The sequence below is a fragment of the Panthera leo genome, chromosome C2 (assembly GCF_018350215.1).
Source record: "Panthera leo isolate Ple1 chromosome C2, P.leo_Ple1_pat1.1, whole genome shotgun sequence".
Lineage (NCBI taxonomy): Eukaryota > Metazoa > Chordata > Mammalia > Carnivora > Felidae > Panthera > Panthera leo.
Window position 1 is genome coordinate 97,880,951 of NC_056687.1, and position 17,493 is coordinate 97,898,443.

At 37.1% G+C, this 17,493-nt stretch overlaps 1 protein-coding gene across 3 annotated transcripts in view; it reads left to right on the plus strand.

Moving 5' to 3' along the window:
* PDCD10 (programmed cell death 10) overlaps window positions 1-17,493 on the plus strand; it is a 46,572-nt gene that overhangs the window by 14,495 nt on the left and 14,584 nt on the right. For all 3 annotated transcript variants that reach the window (XM_042954583.1, XM_042954582.1, XM_042954584.1), the window contains 2 exons: window positions 4,946-5,153; window positions 14,328-14,381. In XM_042954583.1, the coding sequence (XP_042810517.1) occupies window positions 5,058-5,153; window positions 14,328-14,381 (150 nt within the window). In that variant the 5' untranslated portion in view covers window positions 4,946-5,057. The remainder of the gene's footprint in view (window positions 1-4,945; window positions 5,154-14,327; window positions 14,382-17,493) is intronic.

Below are 17,493 nucleotides of genomic sequence, written 5' to 3' on the forward strand. Positions count from 1 at the left end.
TCGATTTATCCACTCCTTATATTTGTGAGTAAATGACTTTAGCTCTAGAGTTATCTCATGCCCAGATGGATTAAAATGAGACTCTTTCAGGAACTGCTGATTCTGAACCTTGAGATCTATCTGAGTGTATTTCTTTAAATGAACAGACTCCTGTTGGTTCTTTGGGCAGGGCAGGGCAGGGCAGAAATCCTCTAAGACTAATCGTTTTGCAGTGGAATGGACAAGAACCTATTTTTGTTTTCTCCTCACTTTAAACAAATAATGGTCTTAAGTGCAGGGAGATATTTAATACTTATTCATTGTGTGTTAGAGATTAGCAGTGCTATTTTGATCACTCAAGGAAATGAGAAAACATAAATGAATAGGTTGCTTATATTCTATTTGTATTCGTAGCCCCATATCACAGAGGGTGTTTTTGAAGAAGAATTTGCTTAGAAGTATACCTTTTTGGGGCTCCTGGGTGGCTCAGTTAAGTGTCCCACTCTTGATCTCAGCTCAGGTCATAATCTCCTGTTCGTGATTATCAGGCCCCCAGTTGGGCTCAGTGCTGACAGCATGGAGTCTGCTTAGGATCTCTCTCTTCCTTTCTCTCTCTGCCCCCCGCCTATGCGTTCTTTCTTCCCTCTCTCTCTGAAAATAAATAAATACACTTTTTAAAAAAATATACTTTTGTGTTACTGGTCTTGTAGTTCTGGTTCTTGGTTTTTTTCTTTGTTTTTTTTTGTTTTTTGTTGTGTGTGTGTGTATGTGTGACTAATTCCTTGTGAAACAAAGCTTACTTTGAAATCAAAACTTTTCCCCCAATGCAACACATTCGAAATGGGAAACAAAGTAGTTGTTATGTTGCCACCATACCCACAATAAATTTTTATTTATTGTTAGTTAGCAATTACTACCATGGCAAGTCATTTTTTTGAACTGTGGTTTCTACTGTACTAGATGGTGGGTGTGGTGACTTCTTAAGGCCTTTCCAGGTTTGGGATTTGGAGTTATTTATCTTCAGTTAGCTATGCATACATGATCCGCACTCACCTCAGAAACCAGTAGCCACTAGAGAGCTGAAACTGTTAAGGTGCTGCCCAACTACTCAGGGCCTGACCACACCCACTGTGAAAGGAACATCCTTCTCAAAGGGGCAGGGTCTCAGCCCTCAGCCCTTGATCAGCTTAGTACCTTTGCTATTTGGGTAACAGGCTCTTTGTTGATGGGAGTAATTGCAGGTTGTTCATTGAACCTTTTCAAATAAAGAAGCCTGTAGAAGGAATGACAGCATTTTTTAACTTGTACTAAAAATGACAGAACAATTTAATATTTAAGAAACCTAATTGAAATTGTTGATTTTTAATCTCATTTAAACACTGATGAAACCATGAGTGGCCCCAGTTTGTGAATGTGTGCCTCCTCTTTAGCCGCCTCTTTAACTCATAATATTGCTATAATACTTTCTTTGTGATGATAAATAGTAGCTATCGTACCGCATAGTTAGTTTTAGAGGTGAGAAACACATACATGTGTTTTCTTAAGTTTGAATCATAAATATCTCAAGTGAAAATTTCCTGACATGGGATAATACTACTGATGAAACACAGTGGAAAAAAATTCAATACAGCTGTTTACAAAAGGTAAAAAATTAAGTGTTTGAACAGATTTATTGGGGTAGATGGGTGGATGCCAGCAGGAATCCTGAAAGTGACTCTAGCCACTTTTACTGATCACTTCCATCTGCCTTTATATATGCAGGGGTACACATATGTTCAAAAGAGAAAAATACAAAAATGATCCAATTCAGCCTACTTTAATTTTTCACTTCCTTTTTACTGAGATCATTAGACTCAGTCAGCTCCTACAGGTAGTTCCCCCCCCCCCCCCCCCAGTATACAAGTGACAGTACTCTTTGTTACTCGTGAGCTCATCAAGAAATCGAATGATTTTGGGGAGTCTGGGTGGCTCAGTCAGTTAAGCGACTGAGTTCGGCTCAGGTCATGGTCTCATGGCTTGTGAGTCCTGAGACAGCTCAGAGCCTAGAGCCTGCTTCAGATTCTGTGTCTCCCTCTCTCTCTGCCCCTCCCCACTTGTGCTCTGGCTTTCTCTCTCAAAGATAAACATTAAAATTTTTTTAAGAAATCAAATAATTTTTTTTAAGTTATTGTCCATGCTCAGGACATTTAAAACTTTTGACCATCTTCTCTTTGAAACACCTTGTTTCTGTGATACTGGTTCTCTCTCCCAATTCTCCCATTGCAATATAGTATCCTGACTTCTCCCTTGTAATACTAATTGTTTGTTTTCTGGCTTTCCTTTCACTGGATAAGCTCCATGAGGTCAGAGACTGTCTTGTCTTGTTCACTGCTCTGTATTTAGTCCCAGGTCTAATACTGTATAGGTAATGAGATAACTCTTCAAGTGTTGGCCCTGTTCTGCTATTTCTCACTTGTTTTTTCATTGATACTGATGCCTTCAATTACTGTCTATACAGTGCGTCCACTGTCCATCATTTTCATTTTGACTCCTATCCTTGCATTTCAGCCCCTCTTTTTTTGTTCCAAGTTTAATATGAAATAGTATTCACAATTTATTTTTATGATGTTATTTATTTTGAGAGAGCCTGCCTGAAAGTGGGGGAGGGGCAGGGAGAGACGGAAAGAGAGAGAATCCCAAGCAGGCTCCACACTGTCAGTGCGGAGCCCAACGGCAGGGTTCAAACTCAAGAACTGTGAGATCATGACCTGAGTCAAAATCAAGAGTTGGACGCGTAACTGACTGAGCCACCCAGGTGCCCCCACAATTTACTTCTAAAGTGGAAAAGTAGAATACCAAATTTATGTAGTTAAATAGAAACAACAGGGCCACAGTTGATATTTACCTACTTCCTCTTGTTACTTGCTCAGATCTGGTTGGTCTTTTATATAAATATACTAGATGTTTTAAGTTTTCCCTTCAGTTCGTGTTCCTCTGTTCTGTCTTTAATGGTATGACCGAAGCAGTCTGCTTAAATAAATGATCTCATCAGGTAATGTTTTTCTGTTACCCTATGAGATAAAACTTAGGAATTAGCCTTTTTATTTTTAGTTAGTTATTTGGTTCTGTGAAGTCAGGGAGCAGCTTTTAGCTCAAAAACGAAAAACTTCCTGTGTTTAGAACTACCAGAAATGGGACTAAACTGTTTCAGTAGTGGTTGTGTTCTGCTTCACTTGTAAGGATATGGAAGGATAGATAGTAAGCAGTTCTCAAATTGGACGAGTTATTAGAGCTTTTTGAAGCTGTACATACTCCGGGCCTTTGATTTTATTTTTCAAACTGCTTAGGTCTTCCACAGTCTGGCCCAGATGAGTTTTTAATGATTAGGGTCACATCCTGATCACTCCCTACTGCATCTTATACACAGTAGGTGCTAAATATACATTTTTCAGTGAATGAATAACTTCTGGGCATTTTCCTGGGTAGATGAGCTGAGGTTCTTTGTTTCCTGCTCAAACTTAGTTCTTTTATGTGAAATTATCAGATCTGGATTGAAAGTAATATGATTAAGTCTTGTGCCCCTGCATGTGTGTTCTCGGTCAAGTCATTTACCATCTCAGAACCTGCTTTTCCATCTGTAAAATTAGAATGGCAGTTGCTGTAAGGTAAGTTAGTTACATTGTGAAGACTAAAAGCATGTGAAAAATGTTTTATAATCTGAAAATGCTTTGTAAATGGTAGAAATTATTCAAAACTGATGGCTTTTAAATATATATTAATATATATTGTTTAAAATATGTCACTAATACTATTCTTTCACTTTACACTTAGGCTCATTTTTTAGCCTAGCAAAGAAAATAAATACAGTTGCTTTCTCTTAAAAACCAATATATTTCCTCAGCTCAAGGCAAAATTTCCCTCTTAGATTGTTAAATTCTTAAAGTTTTTATTTATTTTGAGAGAGACAGAGAATCCCAAGCAGGCTCCGCACTGTCAGCATGGAGCTCAGTGCAGGGCTTGCGCTCATGAAACCATGGGATCATGACCGAAACCAAGAGTTGGATGCCCAACCAACTGAGCTACCCAGGCACCCCAAATTCTCAGTATTTTATTTATTTTTTATTTTTTGAATGTTTATCCATTTTTGAGAGACAGGGACAGAGTGTGAGCAGGGGAGGGGCAGAGAGAGAGGGAGACAGAGAATCTGAAGCAAGCTCCAGGCTCTGAGCTGTCAGCACAAGGCCTGCCTCTGGGCTCAAACTCATAAGCTGTGAGATCAGGACCTGAGCTGAATTCAGATGCTTAACCACCTGAGCCACCCAGGTGCTCCTCAGTATTTTTAATTCCAAGTTATCAGGGTCTGTGGATCTCTGTACTTAAGTTTTTGTGCCAGATTTGGGGACCAAGATATGAAAAGTACCACTAGCAAAATTAAATAAACATTTTCCCCCCAAATAGACCACGTTTGATAGAATTTTCCCAGTTTTAAGATTTGTCTTAAATCTCTGGTGCTTGACTGTGTTTAGGTGACAAAATCAATGAACTACTAGCAAAAAAAAATTTTAATCTAAACACCTTAATTCCTTATTCTTAGTTCGTTAATGTGGTTCTCTATAGTTACAGCTTTATATTACATATAAATGTTATAATTATGTATTTTTGTTGGTACTTCCTTGTGTTAACTTTTTTTATTGTATGTAGTGGAATTAGATGCATGATTATTCCATGGTGCTTCAGAAAGCACTGTCTCAGTTGAAGATGAGTGGGTTCCTGAATCACAGCTTTATGAATTAGTACCTAATAAGGGAAATTTGTTGTAAGAAAGGGCAAATTCTTGAGTCTGAGGAGGAAGAGATGTCTCACAGATCTGGGATACCTTCATAAGTAAGATATATTAACAAATCAGTTGTTCATAAGATAGGGACTGGGAAAGAAAGTTACTGGTGTTTGTATAGTAAACCTGTGTTCATTCTTCCCTTTCAAACAGGTCAGTATATGTTTTGTGCCCTATTTTATCACAAAAAAGAGAAGAAATACTGCAGTGAATGAAGATTCCTCTGCATTTTAGCACTGCCTTTTCTACTGTAGTTGGCTTTTGAATGAGGATGACAATGGAAGAGATGAAGAATGAAGCTGAGACCACTTCCATGGTTTCTATGCCCCTCTATGCAGTCATGTATCCTGTGTTTAATGAGGTGAGTCGGTCAACATTTCCTCATATGGTCTCTGCAATTCTTGATGCCTGCTTCATTTATTCATTTATTCCTTCATGTAACAAGTGCATAAATTAGTTTCATCTATGTGTTAGACATTGTACCAGGACTGGACATAAAATAGAGGGAATGGGGCACCTGGATAGCTCAGTTGGTTAAGCATCCGACTTTGGCTCAGGTCATGATCTCACGATCTGTGAGTTCGGGCCCCGCATAGGGCTCTGTGCTGACAGCTCGGAGCCTGGAGCCTGCTTCAGATTCTGTGTCTCCCTCTCTCTCTGCCCCTCCCTTGCTCATGCTCTCTCTCAGAAATAAACGTTAAAAAGAAATTAAAAAAAAAAAAAGTGGGGGAAGAAAAAACCTAGACGTATTGCTTCCCATCTGGAAGTTTTCACTATAGAGGGAAAGACAAATAGTGAACAAAACAATGCAAGTAATTATATAAATGGGAAGTTGTGGTAAGTGCTATGAAGGTTTACAAAAACAAAAAAACAACAAAAAAACCCTGTTGTTACCTAGCAGGTGGGACCTGCTTTAGGGGTCAGGACCAGCCTCAATGAAGATGAGACCTATACACTATGACAGAAAAGAGATAAATAAAAGGGGTAGACAGTTGAAGAGTCGGGGATAAGCACATTTTAGGTAGCAGAAGAACAGGCACAAAAATATCCTGATGAATTCTAGTTAGTAGTGTTAAAACATTTCTACTGATAAAGAGAAGATACCATTGCTTTAGTATCTAGAGCAGATGTAGTTGCTTTTTTATTTGAGGAATTTTCTAGGAGTTAATAATAGTACATTTGCACTTTTTCTTTTAATTTAATATTAATATGCTAAGATTTGTAGAGAATTACAGAGCTGGAAGTTCCTTACAGATAATTTAATCACCCTTCCTTTTAATCGTGAGCCAAGTTCCTATTACATAAAATTGCGTTCCTGAAATTACTAAGAACTAAGAGCTAGGACTGTAAATTTAGTGGCTTCAGCCCTTCTGTCCATTTAATTAAGGCGTTTTTTTTTTGTTGTTGTTGTTTGTTTTGGGTTGTTGTGGGGTTTTTTGCACTTAATTAATTATAAAGCTGTCAACAGCATTAACCTTATTGTTGCTACTGTAACCTGGAAACCCTCACCATTTCCATGGGCTTTTTATTCCTTTTTGTAAAGTATTTATATTAGAGTAAGATTCTGGGTTTCAAAGCCATTTCTCCCATATTATTAGTTTTATTGATCATGTATTTGATGCACTTATGGTCTTAAGTCTTAGGGACGATAGAGAACGATTCATCCTCTTCAACTTGGAAACCACAGACATAGTTGCCATTTCAGACATACACTTTGGAATTCCAAATGCTATTTGTCAAATAATGTTATGTTCAGTGAGGATAAAAGAAAACTCAAAAACAGTGGCTTGGATACAAGTTATTTCTCTTGCAGAAAAAACTGTGGCAGTAAGTGGTCCAGTGCTAGTATAATTATGACTCAGTATCATAGTGCTTGGGCTGCTGATTCTCCATTCATCGTGTTCTAAGTTGTCTGGAAGGTACAAAAAAAATGGAGCAGGGGGTGAGGTGTTTTTTTCGAGCTGATTCAGCTTCCTTAAAGTAACCTTTTTGGAATTCCTGTACAAGACTTCCATTTACATCTCATTGGCAAGGACTTAGTCTTATGAACACACCTACCTGCAAAGGATGTTGGGAAATTTAGAAGTTTTGTTACTAAAGAGGAAGCAATAGGAGGCATCTTTTGAAAAACGTGTCCCTATTACACTGGTACCATGGTAGCAATGGAGGTACTCTTAGGTCTGGTTATACCCATCTCTGCAAGTATAGCCAACACTCCAGTAAGTCCACCATTTTGTTCTAATACCTACCATTTATTACAAGACTACAGTTATTGTTAGAAGCAAATGCTTCAGTTCTGTTTAGTATATATTTACTAAATGTCAACCATTTATTTGCTGAGTAGCCTGCTAGGGCCTAGAGATGTAGAGAAGAAAAAGGCAATATACCTGTCCTCAGGAATTGTGGGGAGCACAGATGTTTAAGCAAATACATCATTTAATTATCCTTGTACCATGTAGGAGGTAAGAAGATAGTCACTGAGAGCTGTTGAGTAACCTTTGTTGATGATTAGTGTTTAATTTCTCAGGTACTTCGAGAAGCAGTATGGCAGTTCTACCCAGAGGTGCTCTCTCTTTCCTGGTCTATATAGCTACCCCTGTAGGCTTTTGGCCCAAGTTGTTTTGGGGCATTTCTATATTCATCCAGTATTTTGAGTCTTTACTTGAAGGAAGGGCAATGTGTATTGTAGAGCTTCTGTTTGACTCTCTAGTTAGTGAAGAGGAATTAGAGAAGCTTTTTTTTTTCTAACAATTAGAGTGATCTTTTCCTACATATGGAAAATGGATTTTATTTGAATCTTCACTTTGGAAAATAGTTACATAGGATATGAGATTCTGGTAAAATGCACAATTGGGATTGATACTGATCCATCTTTTCTAATTTATTCATGTGTAAGTAAAATTAATGTGAAAGAAAAAGAAATGGCTATGAATGGACTGGTAAATCTTTTCCAGAAATAAAGGCAATGATTCTTGCCAGATGATATCTGAAAAACTATGTGGGTTAATGGGCCCAGAATTAGAACATGTTGCCAAATGATTCATAGTTGGTTCAAGAATTAGTTGTTAGAACTGAATATGAAAATGAAATGGCAAGAGGTAGCCGACTGAGAGATACTATATCAAATTGTCAGGGTCTAGTTCTCGAATTTATGATCTAACACCATGGTATCAAGCTTTGTATAAAAATTATTTGTCGTGTTATTTAAACACAAGTATTCAGAGGGGTGCCTGGGTGGCTCAGTCGGTTGAGCGTCCGACTGCATCTCGGGTCATGATCTTACGGTTTGTGAGTTCGATCCCCCCGTCGGGCTCTGTGCTGACAGCTCGGAGCCTGGAGCCTGTTCCGGATTCTGTCTCCCTTTCTCTCTGCCCCTCCCCTGCTCACACTCCATCTCTGTCTCTCTCAAAAATAAACATTAAAAAATTTAAAAAAAAAAAAAAAAAGTATTCAGAAATAAAGTCTTTTAGAAATAGTGGTAGTAGGTCTCCTCTCTGATAGAGATATGAATGAAATCTGGGGCTTGATTTAGGAAAGGCATAAAATAATTGTGCCTTTAAATGTGCAGTGTTTGGTTGGAAAGAATACAATACTAGCATTGTTCTCTGACGTTCCAGTATATTAACGTAACATCCTAAATAAGATACCTAATCAGTTAAACATTAATATTTAACTATAGTTCAAACAGATTTTTCCACAAGTCTACTAATGGGAAAATTAGAATCTAGTTTGGCTCTGTTTTTCTGTGCTATGAGGATTTAAAGATAAAATGGTTGTCGAATTAATCTTATAGAAAATAGTATCAGAGTAGGGATGAATGTTTTCCTCTGAAGCTAAAAGCTGCACTTAATTTTGTCCACAGTGTATTGTAAGTTTAAAAGCTGATGCATTCTCACCTTGACATTACATCCGTAGTAGTGACAGTGGTAATCTGGAAGTCATCTTGTAGAACAGAGTTTTAGATAGTAGGACATCCTTACACCTGGGAAATTGTAATACTGTTACTCCAGCTCACAAAGCAAAGTTATTTATGGTATTCTGGGAGTTTGATGCTTGCTAAACTTAATGAAGCTATGCCAAGACTGCTGAGAAAGGAGTAGGCTTCTTATTTAATCAGCTGCTGCAGAGTTCAGAGTCCCAAGTATATTGCATGTGTTGTAAATGTACTGTGTAATCGGTCTCCTGGTTGCATTATGAAATAATGAGTTTATAGAAGCCTCATGACAAGTCTTAGATCAGATTCTCAGGTACTGTATCACTATCTACTGATTTTTGTGTATGGAGGAGGAGAGAGGTATAGTTCAGTTCTTCATTCCAGGAAAAGATACACCATGTATCATTTTTTCCTTTGACTTTTTATTTTATTATTTTATTTTTTTTAATTTTTTTAATGTTTATTTATTTTTGAGAGATAGACAGAAAGAGAGTCAAAGTGCTAGCAGGGGAGGGACAGAGAGAGAGGGAGACACAGAATCTGAAGCAGGCTCCAGGCTCCGAGCTGTCAGCACAGAGCCCGATGCGGGGCTCGAACTCACGAATCGTGAGATCATGACCTGAGCGTTAAGTTGGTTGCTTAACCGATTGAGCCACCTAGGCACCCCTTCCTATGACTTTGTAGAGGAATTGTTTTAAGGTGAAGTATAATTTTTTTTTAATTGGAAGAAAAAAAATCAAACTCCAAAAGTTGAGCATGGTAAACATCTCGACAGTGAAGACCTGGGTTTTACCTGAAATCCCACCATCCAGAGGTGACCATACTTGATATCTTGCATAAGAATTACCGTTCTGCCTCTTACTTAGGCTGTATAATCTTATCTTCTTTTATTATTTATAAGATAATGATAACCAGTAACATGTTTATTTTTCATAACTCTGTGAAGTAAATGACTTCAAACATTGTAGTGCTAAGAATAGTACCAAGCATGTAGTGAAGTATTAGCTGTTATTCAGGAATCTTTCATGTAATTTTCTGTAGACCATTCTTAAGGAGACATTTTTGTAAAAGTTAGGTGGCTCTGCTTACTTTTTTTGCTGGACAACTTGGCAACCCCAGGAATGGATCAATTTAGAAACGGTTAACTGCATTTATTATGTATAAAACACATGACTACATTTGTCTTCTGTGTGGCAGCACAGAAGTTAGTAGGTGGCCTCTTGATTCTATCTACTTTTGTCGTAGGGTTTGGTTTTTTGTTTGTTTGTTTGTTTGTTTGTTTTCTTTTTTTGACCTGGTTCACCTCATTCTCATTTGAGTCATGAGAAATGTACCTTTTATACTGGTGTCCTGGCCCTGTTTGGTTCCTTAAAGAATAGGAGCAGTAGTCTTTGTGGGGAAGGGAGAAAGATGTCAGCATGGGGGAAATCATGCTTGATTTTGAGGAAGCAAAATTTAAAAAAAGAAAGTCTTATGCAAGACCTGTAAAACTTGAGCAACCAAAGGGTTAAATGGATTTTTTCTTTTTTTTTTAATTATGGGTGTAAGAGACTGGCTTGATAAGTAGAAAAGGAAGTATAGGAAAGAACTAATAACTTTTGGAGGGACCAATGTAATAAATGAGCTCTCTGTGGAATCAAAATTATGTGTAACCTTTTGAAATATTTTCATGAACATTCTAAAGCAAAGTTTGCAGTTAGTAGTAAGTGCTCTCAGAAGCTATCAAAAATAAGTTCCAGGAGGAGCTCACAAAACTGAGAGTAGGCAGGATGTGAGGTGAGCCTTGCTTCACCCAGCCTATCATAACCCTCTAGGTAGGACTTGAGGCACTTGTCCTTATGTTTTTGGTGAAATGAGATATTATGTGCCCCTTTCTCTCATGCTCATTTTTTTTTTCCTTTACCCTTTTACTGGTGACATGGAAATCCTAGATGGCTGAGCCCCAAGGAAAGTCCCTCCTTGTCCAGATAGATATCCATTAATCAAGGTGTAATCATATTTTCCTCCTCCTTAGAATTCAAAATGTGGTGTGTGCACTATCAATTACAGCTAAGAAATGATGGATATTGGCTCATTAAAGATACCCTGGCCAACAACTGTTATCTCAAAAGCTAGAAAAAGCAACTGGGCTAATTAATTTTCGAAAGCATTGGAAACAAAATGGAAATTCTTTTCTGTTCTGAACTTACATACAGTGTTTACACCCCCATGTGTTGCCAACCTGAAGAAATACATAAGTGGGAGAATAACCAAGGAAGAAGATTTTAAGAGGATACCCTCTTTAGGACCATTCAGATCTCTCTTTCATAAAGACTTTTTTTCCTACTTCAACTGATAGTGATCCCATCAGTGTCCGTGTAGTGGCTTACTTAAATTGATCTTCTGGGGTTCCAGGACTATAATCTATTTCTTTGTATCTGTTACACTGACCTCCTTACACATGGTAGAAACTCAGGAATTTGTTAGTTCTTAAGTAGTTGAAGAGGTTCAATGATAGGGGGACTGCCAGTCTGCAAAGGGTGAATTCAGGGAGGCTGGGTAGCATTAGTGGCTTGTGCATAGGTTTTGGAACCAGACAGAACTGTTATGAATTCTGCCTCTGTACTTATAGCTACTGAACATTGGGTAAATTTATGCAAACTGAATTTCTGCCTTTTAAAATAGAGATGATGATCGCTAGTTACAGATTGTGAGGATGAGATACTCTATAAAAATACTGTATACAACAAAGTTCATTACAGGTGCTAAGTAAATGATAATTGTCATTAGGATACAACAGAACCTTACATTGTCATGAAAGGTAGGATGAACATGATTTTATAATCAAATCATCTATCACAAGTGAAAGATCTAAAAAGGAAGCACTTTTTATTCGGGAAGATAAAAACATATCTTGCTGCCTGAGTATTACAGGCTGAAATTATAAATAGATTCAAGAACAATTTAGATAAATTTATGGATGAGAGATTAAGTTCAATTCAAAAAATATATATGTGCCTGTATGCCTGGTATTCCCTGGGCAATGTGGATATCGTGTGAGTAATAAAGCCTAGTGGGTTTATTACAAGTTGTGTGGGTATATAATGTATCCCAAAATGACTCCCAGCAGAGTTCTGGTGAGGTGCTTCACAGCTCACAGATTTGATTTAGTATATACCTGACTTTTCCTTTTCTTTTCTAAGATAACTTATGTAAACTTAATCTAGAAATCCAGAGATGCTGATGTCTGTCTTGGTACTTTTATTACTTCTTCACAGAATTTTCTGGGCCTCTTTTACTTGCCTTGACCCTTTCACATAACAACCAGTACAGAAAGAGATAATAATGCTGACACTTGAAGGTACACATCTGACTCAGACCTTTGACTTGCTGAAAGAGGTCAGAGTGTGGTGTAAACCCAAATAAGGAAATGGTTCCTATCAGAGTGGAAAACATTCATCCTGTCTGCCTGCCTCTCCCTCCCTTGCACAAGAACTTGAGATGAGAAGAGCTGTATTGTTATTTTAATCTTAAGTAGTATTCATTATAATTAAATGAATTCCATGGAAGAAGTTTTCATTTTTGGAAGCATACTTTCTTTAATCTTATAATCTTACATAGTTGCTTCTTTGTTGTATTTGCCTATGTGGTTCCCTTGTATCTTCCCAGCAATGTTAGTTTTACAGGATTTGTAGAAGCCAAGCTAAATACTGAATTAAATGGTCTGTTATTTATTTTTGGAGATAAAGTATTTATCTTGGCAGATTTTGTTGTTTTTGCCTTATGTTTCAGGTGCATAACTTGTAGGGAGATAAGGTTCTTGGCATTTCTGTTTTGTTTAGAAAATAAAGTGTAGGCCATTCCTTAAATACATGTATGTATGCTTATATTGTTTATAAAGGCAAAGTTACATTTTATTGCCTCCAAGGATTGAAAGGAATATTTACTTCAAAATATGCTCTGTTCATAAGGTTTTTGTAAAAATATTCCACTTGCATAAAAATCTATAAAAGTTACATTGTTTTTGAACATTTAATATTGTCCCCAGTAAAAAAATATATACTTTAGGGTACTTAGGTGGCTCGGTCAGTTGAGTGTCCAACTTCAGCTCAAGTCATGGTCTTAGTTCGTGAGTTTGAGCTGCATATTGGGCTGCTTGCTGTGGGGGTGAAGCTGCTTTAGTTCCTCTGTCCCCCTCTCTCTGCCCCTCCCCCACTTATACTCTCTCAGATATGGAGGTTAATAATTTTTTTTTAAATATAAAGCTTAAAAATACACACACACACACATACACATATATATACACATTGAGTTTTACTGAGTTAATTGGCCCAATCATTAGAGACCAAAGGAATATGAATTTAACCGAAGGTAGTTATTTTAAGCCTAGCAGTTAACTCTTCAACAAATGGCTTTTTTTTTTTTTTTTTTTTTTTTTTTTTTTAACATTTATTTATTATTGAGAGAGCATGAGCATGGAAGGGGCAGAGAGAGAGGGAGACACAGAATCCGAAGCAGGCTCCAGGCTCTGAGCTGTCAGCACAGAGCTTGATGCGGGGCTTGAACTGACAGACTGCAAGATCAGGACCTGAGCCAAAGCCGGATGCTTAACTGACTGAGCCACCCAGGCGCCCCAGCAAATGGCGTTTTTTTTTTTTTTAATGAAATTTTATTTATTTATTTATTTTTTTGGCTCACTGAAAAATGAATTCTATAAAGTATATAATAAGGACACTTATTTTTCATAATTGTAAACCTCACATTTTGATACTAAAATTAGAAGCTTTGGAATTCAACTTTTGAGACAGTATTTTAGGTAACCTTTTTTTTAATCCCGGTAACATAGAAGACAGATGATCCACAGTCTTTATTTAGTACCAAACCTTTTATCAGTGCTATTTTCTAATTAATAAAATATACTAACGTCAGCTTAATTCCTGGCTGAGGAATTGTAAAATAATTAAAAAGGAGTAAAATACAAAGAATCTTAAATAAATGTTTCCTTGGTATTGATCATTTTATATTCGGTGCACACCCAACTTACCATGTACTTGAAATAGACTATTGAGAATTGATCTTGAATCCCATTTTCAATAATTGAAGTAAATATGTTTATTCTTTCTGTAGAGACTTAATATTATTTTGCATTCTATGCTTATTTTAAATCTACTTTTAAAGTAGAGCTTGTCTTCGTTTTTTCGTTTTTGTTTTTGTTATTTTGAGAGAGAGCAGGGAGAGGGAGAAAGAATCCTAAGCAGGCTCCATGCCCAGCAGGGAGCCCTATGCTGGCCTTGATCTCACGACCCTGAGTTCATGACCTGACTCAAAATCAAGAGTCAGAAGTTCAACCAACTGAGCCACTCAGGTGCCCCGAGTGTGTTTTTCTTCTCTTCTCTTCTCTTCTCAATGAAAAACTATATATTCCTTAATTTCTCATGGTCTCTAATGAAAATTTTAGATAGCCTGTATATTTGAAGAATTATGGTGATTTAGAATAATTAGCAAGTGTTTTTGTTAATCAAATGATGGATGTATCAGTGTGATTACTATAGAGTGGAATATCAGAAATGTGCTTTTTCTAAGAAAATTGATATTAACAGTGATTTAAAATTTTTATTACAGCTAGAACGAGTAAACCTGTCTGCAGCTCAGACACTGAGAGCAGCTTTCATTAAGGTGAGGTGCACATAATTTATTATGATTAAAATGTATGTTACGTATAAACCTGAATATCATGTGATAATTGCCACTTTATTTCCTTCTAGTGAAAACCTCTCAGCTATCTCAGGTCTGTTTTAGTGTACTCTTTAAAGCTTAAAACACGTCCAAAAAGTGAATTGACAGAAATGCTGTTTCCTTAGCATTCATCTTTTTATCACTTTTATGCTTTTGAAACTAATTTCTTTGGAGTCTCTTCTCTTTAGCTTTAGAGTATATTTTCAATTTCTTTTCCTGTTATTTGACTTGATAAAAACCATTTGGTGACTCAGTTAGTTGGGTGACAGACTTTGGCTCAGGTCATGATCTCACAGTTCGCGGGTTCAAGCCCCGCATCGGGCTCTGCACTGACAACTTGGAACCTGGAGCCTGCTTCGGTTTCTCGGTCTCCCTCACTCTCTGCTCCTCCCCTGCTCGGTCATGTTCTCTCTCTCGCGCTCTCTCTCTCTCTCTCTCTCCCAAAAATATCAAAAAAAAAAAAAAAAAGCTCTTTGTAAAATTATAATTTGAAAATATGTTTTTCATATTGCTTACTTACAGAACCTAAGTATAAAACAGTATTTTTGATGGGAAAATAAGAACTGTGTGTAGGTCAGATTAAGGATACCTTTTCCTTACGGTCGAGTCACTTAGAGTCAACTTTTTCATTGTCTCCAGATTTGGAGACATTTAATAATTACTAGCCACGTACTATTTAATAATTACTAGCCACGTGTTGCTGTTGAATACTTAAAATATGGTTGGTTCAAATTGAGTTGTACTCCAAGTACAAAATATACACCAGATTTTGAAGACTTAGTACAAGAAAAAGAATGTAAAATAACTCAGCAATAAGTATTTTATAGTAATTACATACTGAAATGGTAATATTTTGGTTGTACTCCTAAAATGATTTCATGTGTTTCTTTTTACTTTTCTAATGTGGCCACTAGGAAATTTAAAATTACAATGAATGACATTTGTTGCTTGAGTTATATTTCTGTTGGACATCCCTATTCTACATATTGGGTGCAATCTTTCATATAAAACTTTATTCATCCCCCTTCCTTTCCCGGTATATATCAGGGTGCCCAAATCTTTAATTTTTATTTACTTTGTGTGTATTTGTTTCTGTCTGTAGCTAAGATAATTTATATTTCAGGTAAAGTATTTTAATGTTTAAATCTAGAAAAAAATGTATAGTTAAGTTTTATTGGAATAAAACCATAATGCCATCCAGCTTGATTTCTTTTTATGGCAAAGATTAGTTTATCGATACCACTCTTTTTTTTTAATTTTTTTTTTTAACGTTTATTTATTTTTTTGAGACAGAGAGAGACAGAGCATGAACGGGGGAGGGTCAGAGAGAGGGAGACACAGAATCCGAAGCAGGCTCCAGGCTCTGAGCTGTCAGCACAGAGCCCGACGCGGGGCTCAAACTCATGGACCGTGAGATCATGACCTGAGCCGAAGTCGGCCGCCCAACCGACTGAGCCACCCAGGCGCCCCTATCGATACCACTCTTAACTGGTAGCATAGACTATGTCACTAGACATCTCTCCTCCCTCACCATAAGAATTTACATTGTATGTATTAGATTAGAGCTATTTTGATGTGATTAATACTCTAAAAAGCACTGCCTGTATATGTATACATAGTAGCTTAATTAAAATATGTTCTGACAAATCATTGGGTTAATGAAGAAAATGAATCAAGTAACACCATCAGTGTTGTGTTTCTTTTTTTCTTTGAGTTTGGTGTGGTTTTGGAATGGCATATTTAGTCATTAGGGAGGCATGATGGAAACTGTTTTAAGCTGACTTTCAACCTATTTTCAGTGTGGCCAAAGAAGGGAAGGAAAGGCAACTTATTTCACAATATAGTATTGAGGGACGCCTGGGTGGCTCAGTCGGTGGAGCGTCCGACTTCGGCTCAGGTCATGATCTCACAGTCGGTGGGTTCGAGCCTCGCGTCAGGCTCTTGTGCTGACAGCTCAGAGCCTGGAGCCTGCTTCTGATCCTGTGTCTTCCTCTCTCTCTGCCCCTCCCCCACTCTCACTTTGTCTCACTCTATCTCTCAAAAATAAATAAATGTAAAAAATAAAAATAAAAAAAAACAACAATATAGTATTGATAAGGCAAAAGTCCATTTTTCAGCTTTTCTGATAGCAAGAACAGAGAAATTTCTCCTGCTCATCATAAAGAGGACTCTGTCTGAAGTAGTAGATGATATCCTCAATGTTATTTCTAAAAGAGACAAAATAATTTTGTTAAGCTTTTTCTTTTAATATACTTATATATAATCTGATGTTTTAACACTAAAGTACAATTTAAACTGTGTTTAAAGTATGTGGTTATGATAGATCTGGTTTACCATATGGATAAATTTTATTAGCCTTGGCACTGATTCTTAATTGGGGAAAGTGGAAGTTATTTTGAGAGGAAAACAAATTAGTTTGCCTTGATTTTATCATTATTATCATATTTAATTTGTTAATGTTTTAAATGTTTATTCATTTTTGAGAGAGAGAGAAAGACCGTCATTGTGAGTGGGAAGGGGCAGGGGAAGGAGCAGAGAGAGGGAGACAAAGAATCCGAACGAAACAGGCTCCAGGCTCTGAGCTGTCAGCACAGAGCCCGAGGAGGGGCTTGAACTCAAGAACTTTGAGATCATGACCTGAGTCAAAGTCAGATGCTTAATCGACTGAGCAAATTTAATTTGTTAAATTTCAAATGGAATTAAAAGGGCATGCCTTAAAAAGATGAAGATTTTGTGTTTTTAAAACTAGAACTTATTTGACAGTTTTTTTTAAGTTTATTAATTTTGAGAGAGGGGGAGAGGCAGAGAGAGAGAGAATCCCGAGCAAGCTCCACACTGACAGTGCAGAGCCCTATGCAGAGCTCAGACTTACAAACTGCAAGATTTGAGCCCAAATCAAGAGCCAGATGCTTAACCGACTGAGCCACCCAGGCGCCCTTGAAAAAGATTTTAAAAGCCTCACTCACCCATATATCCCTATTAATATCCATAACATATATGCCTATGTTTCCAGTTCTTTGACCACAACACAGTGTCATCTATCAAGGTTTAA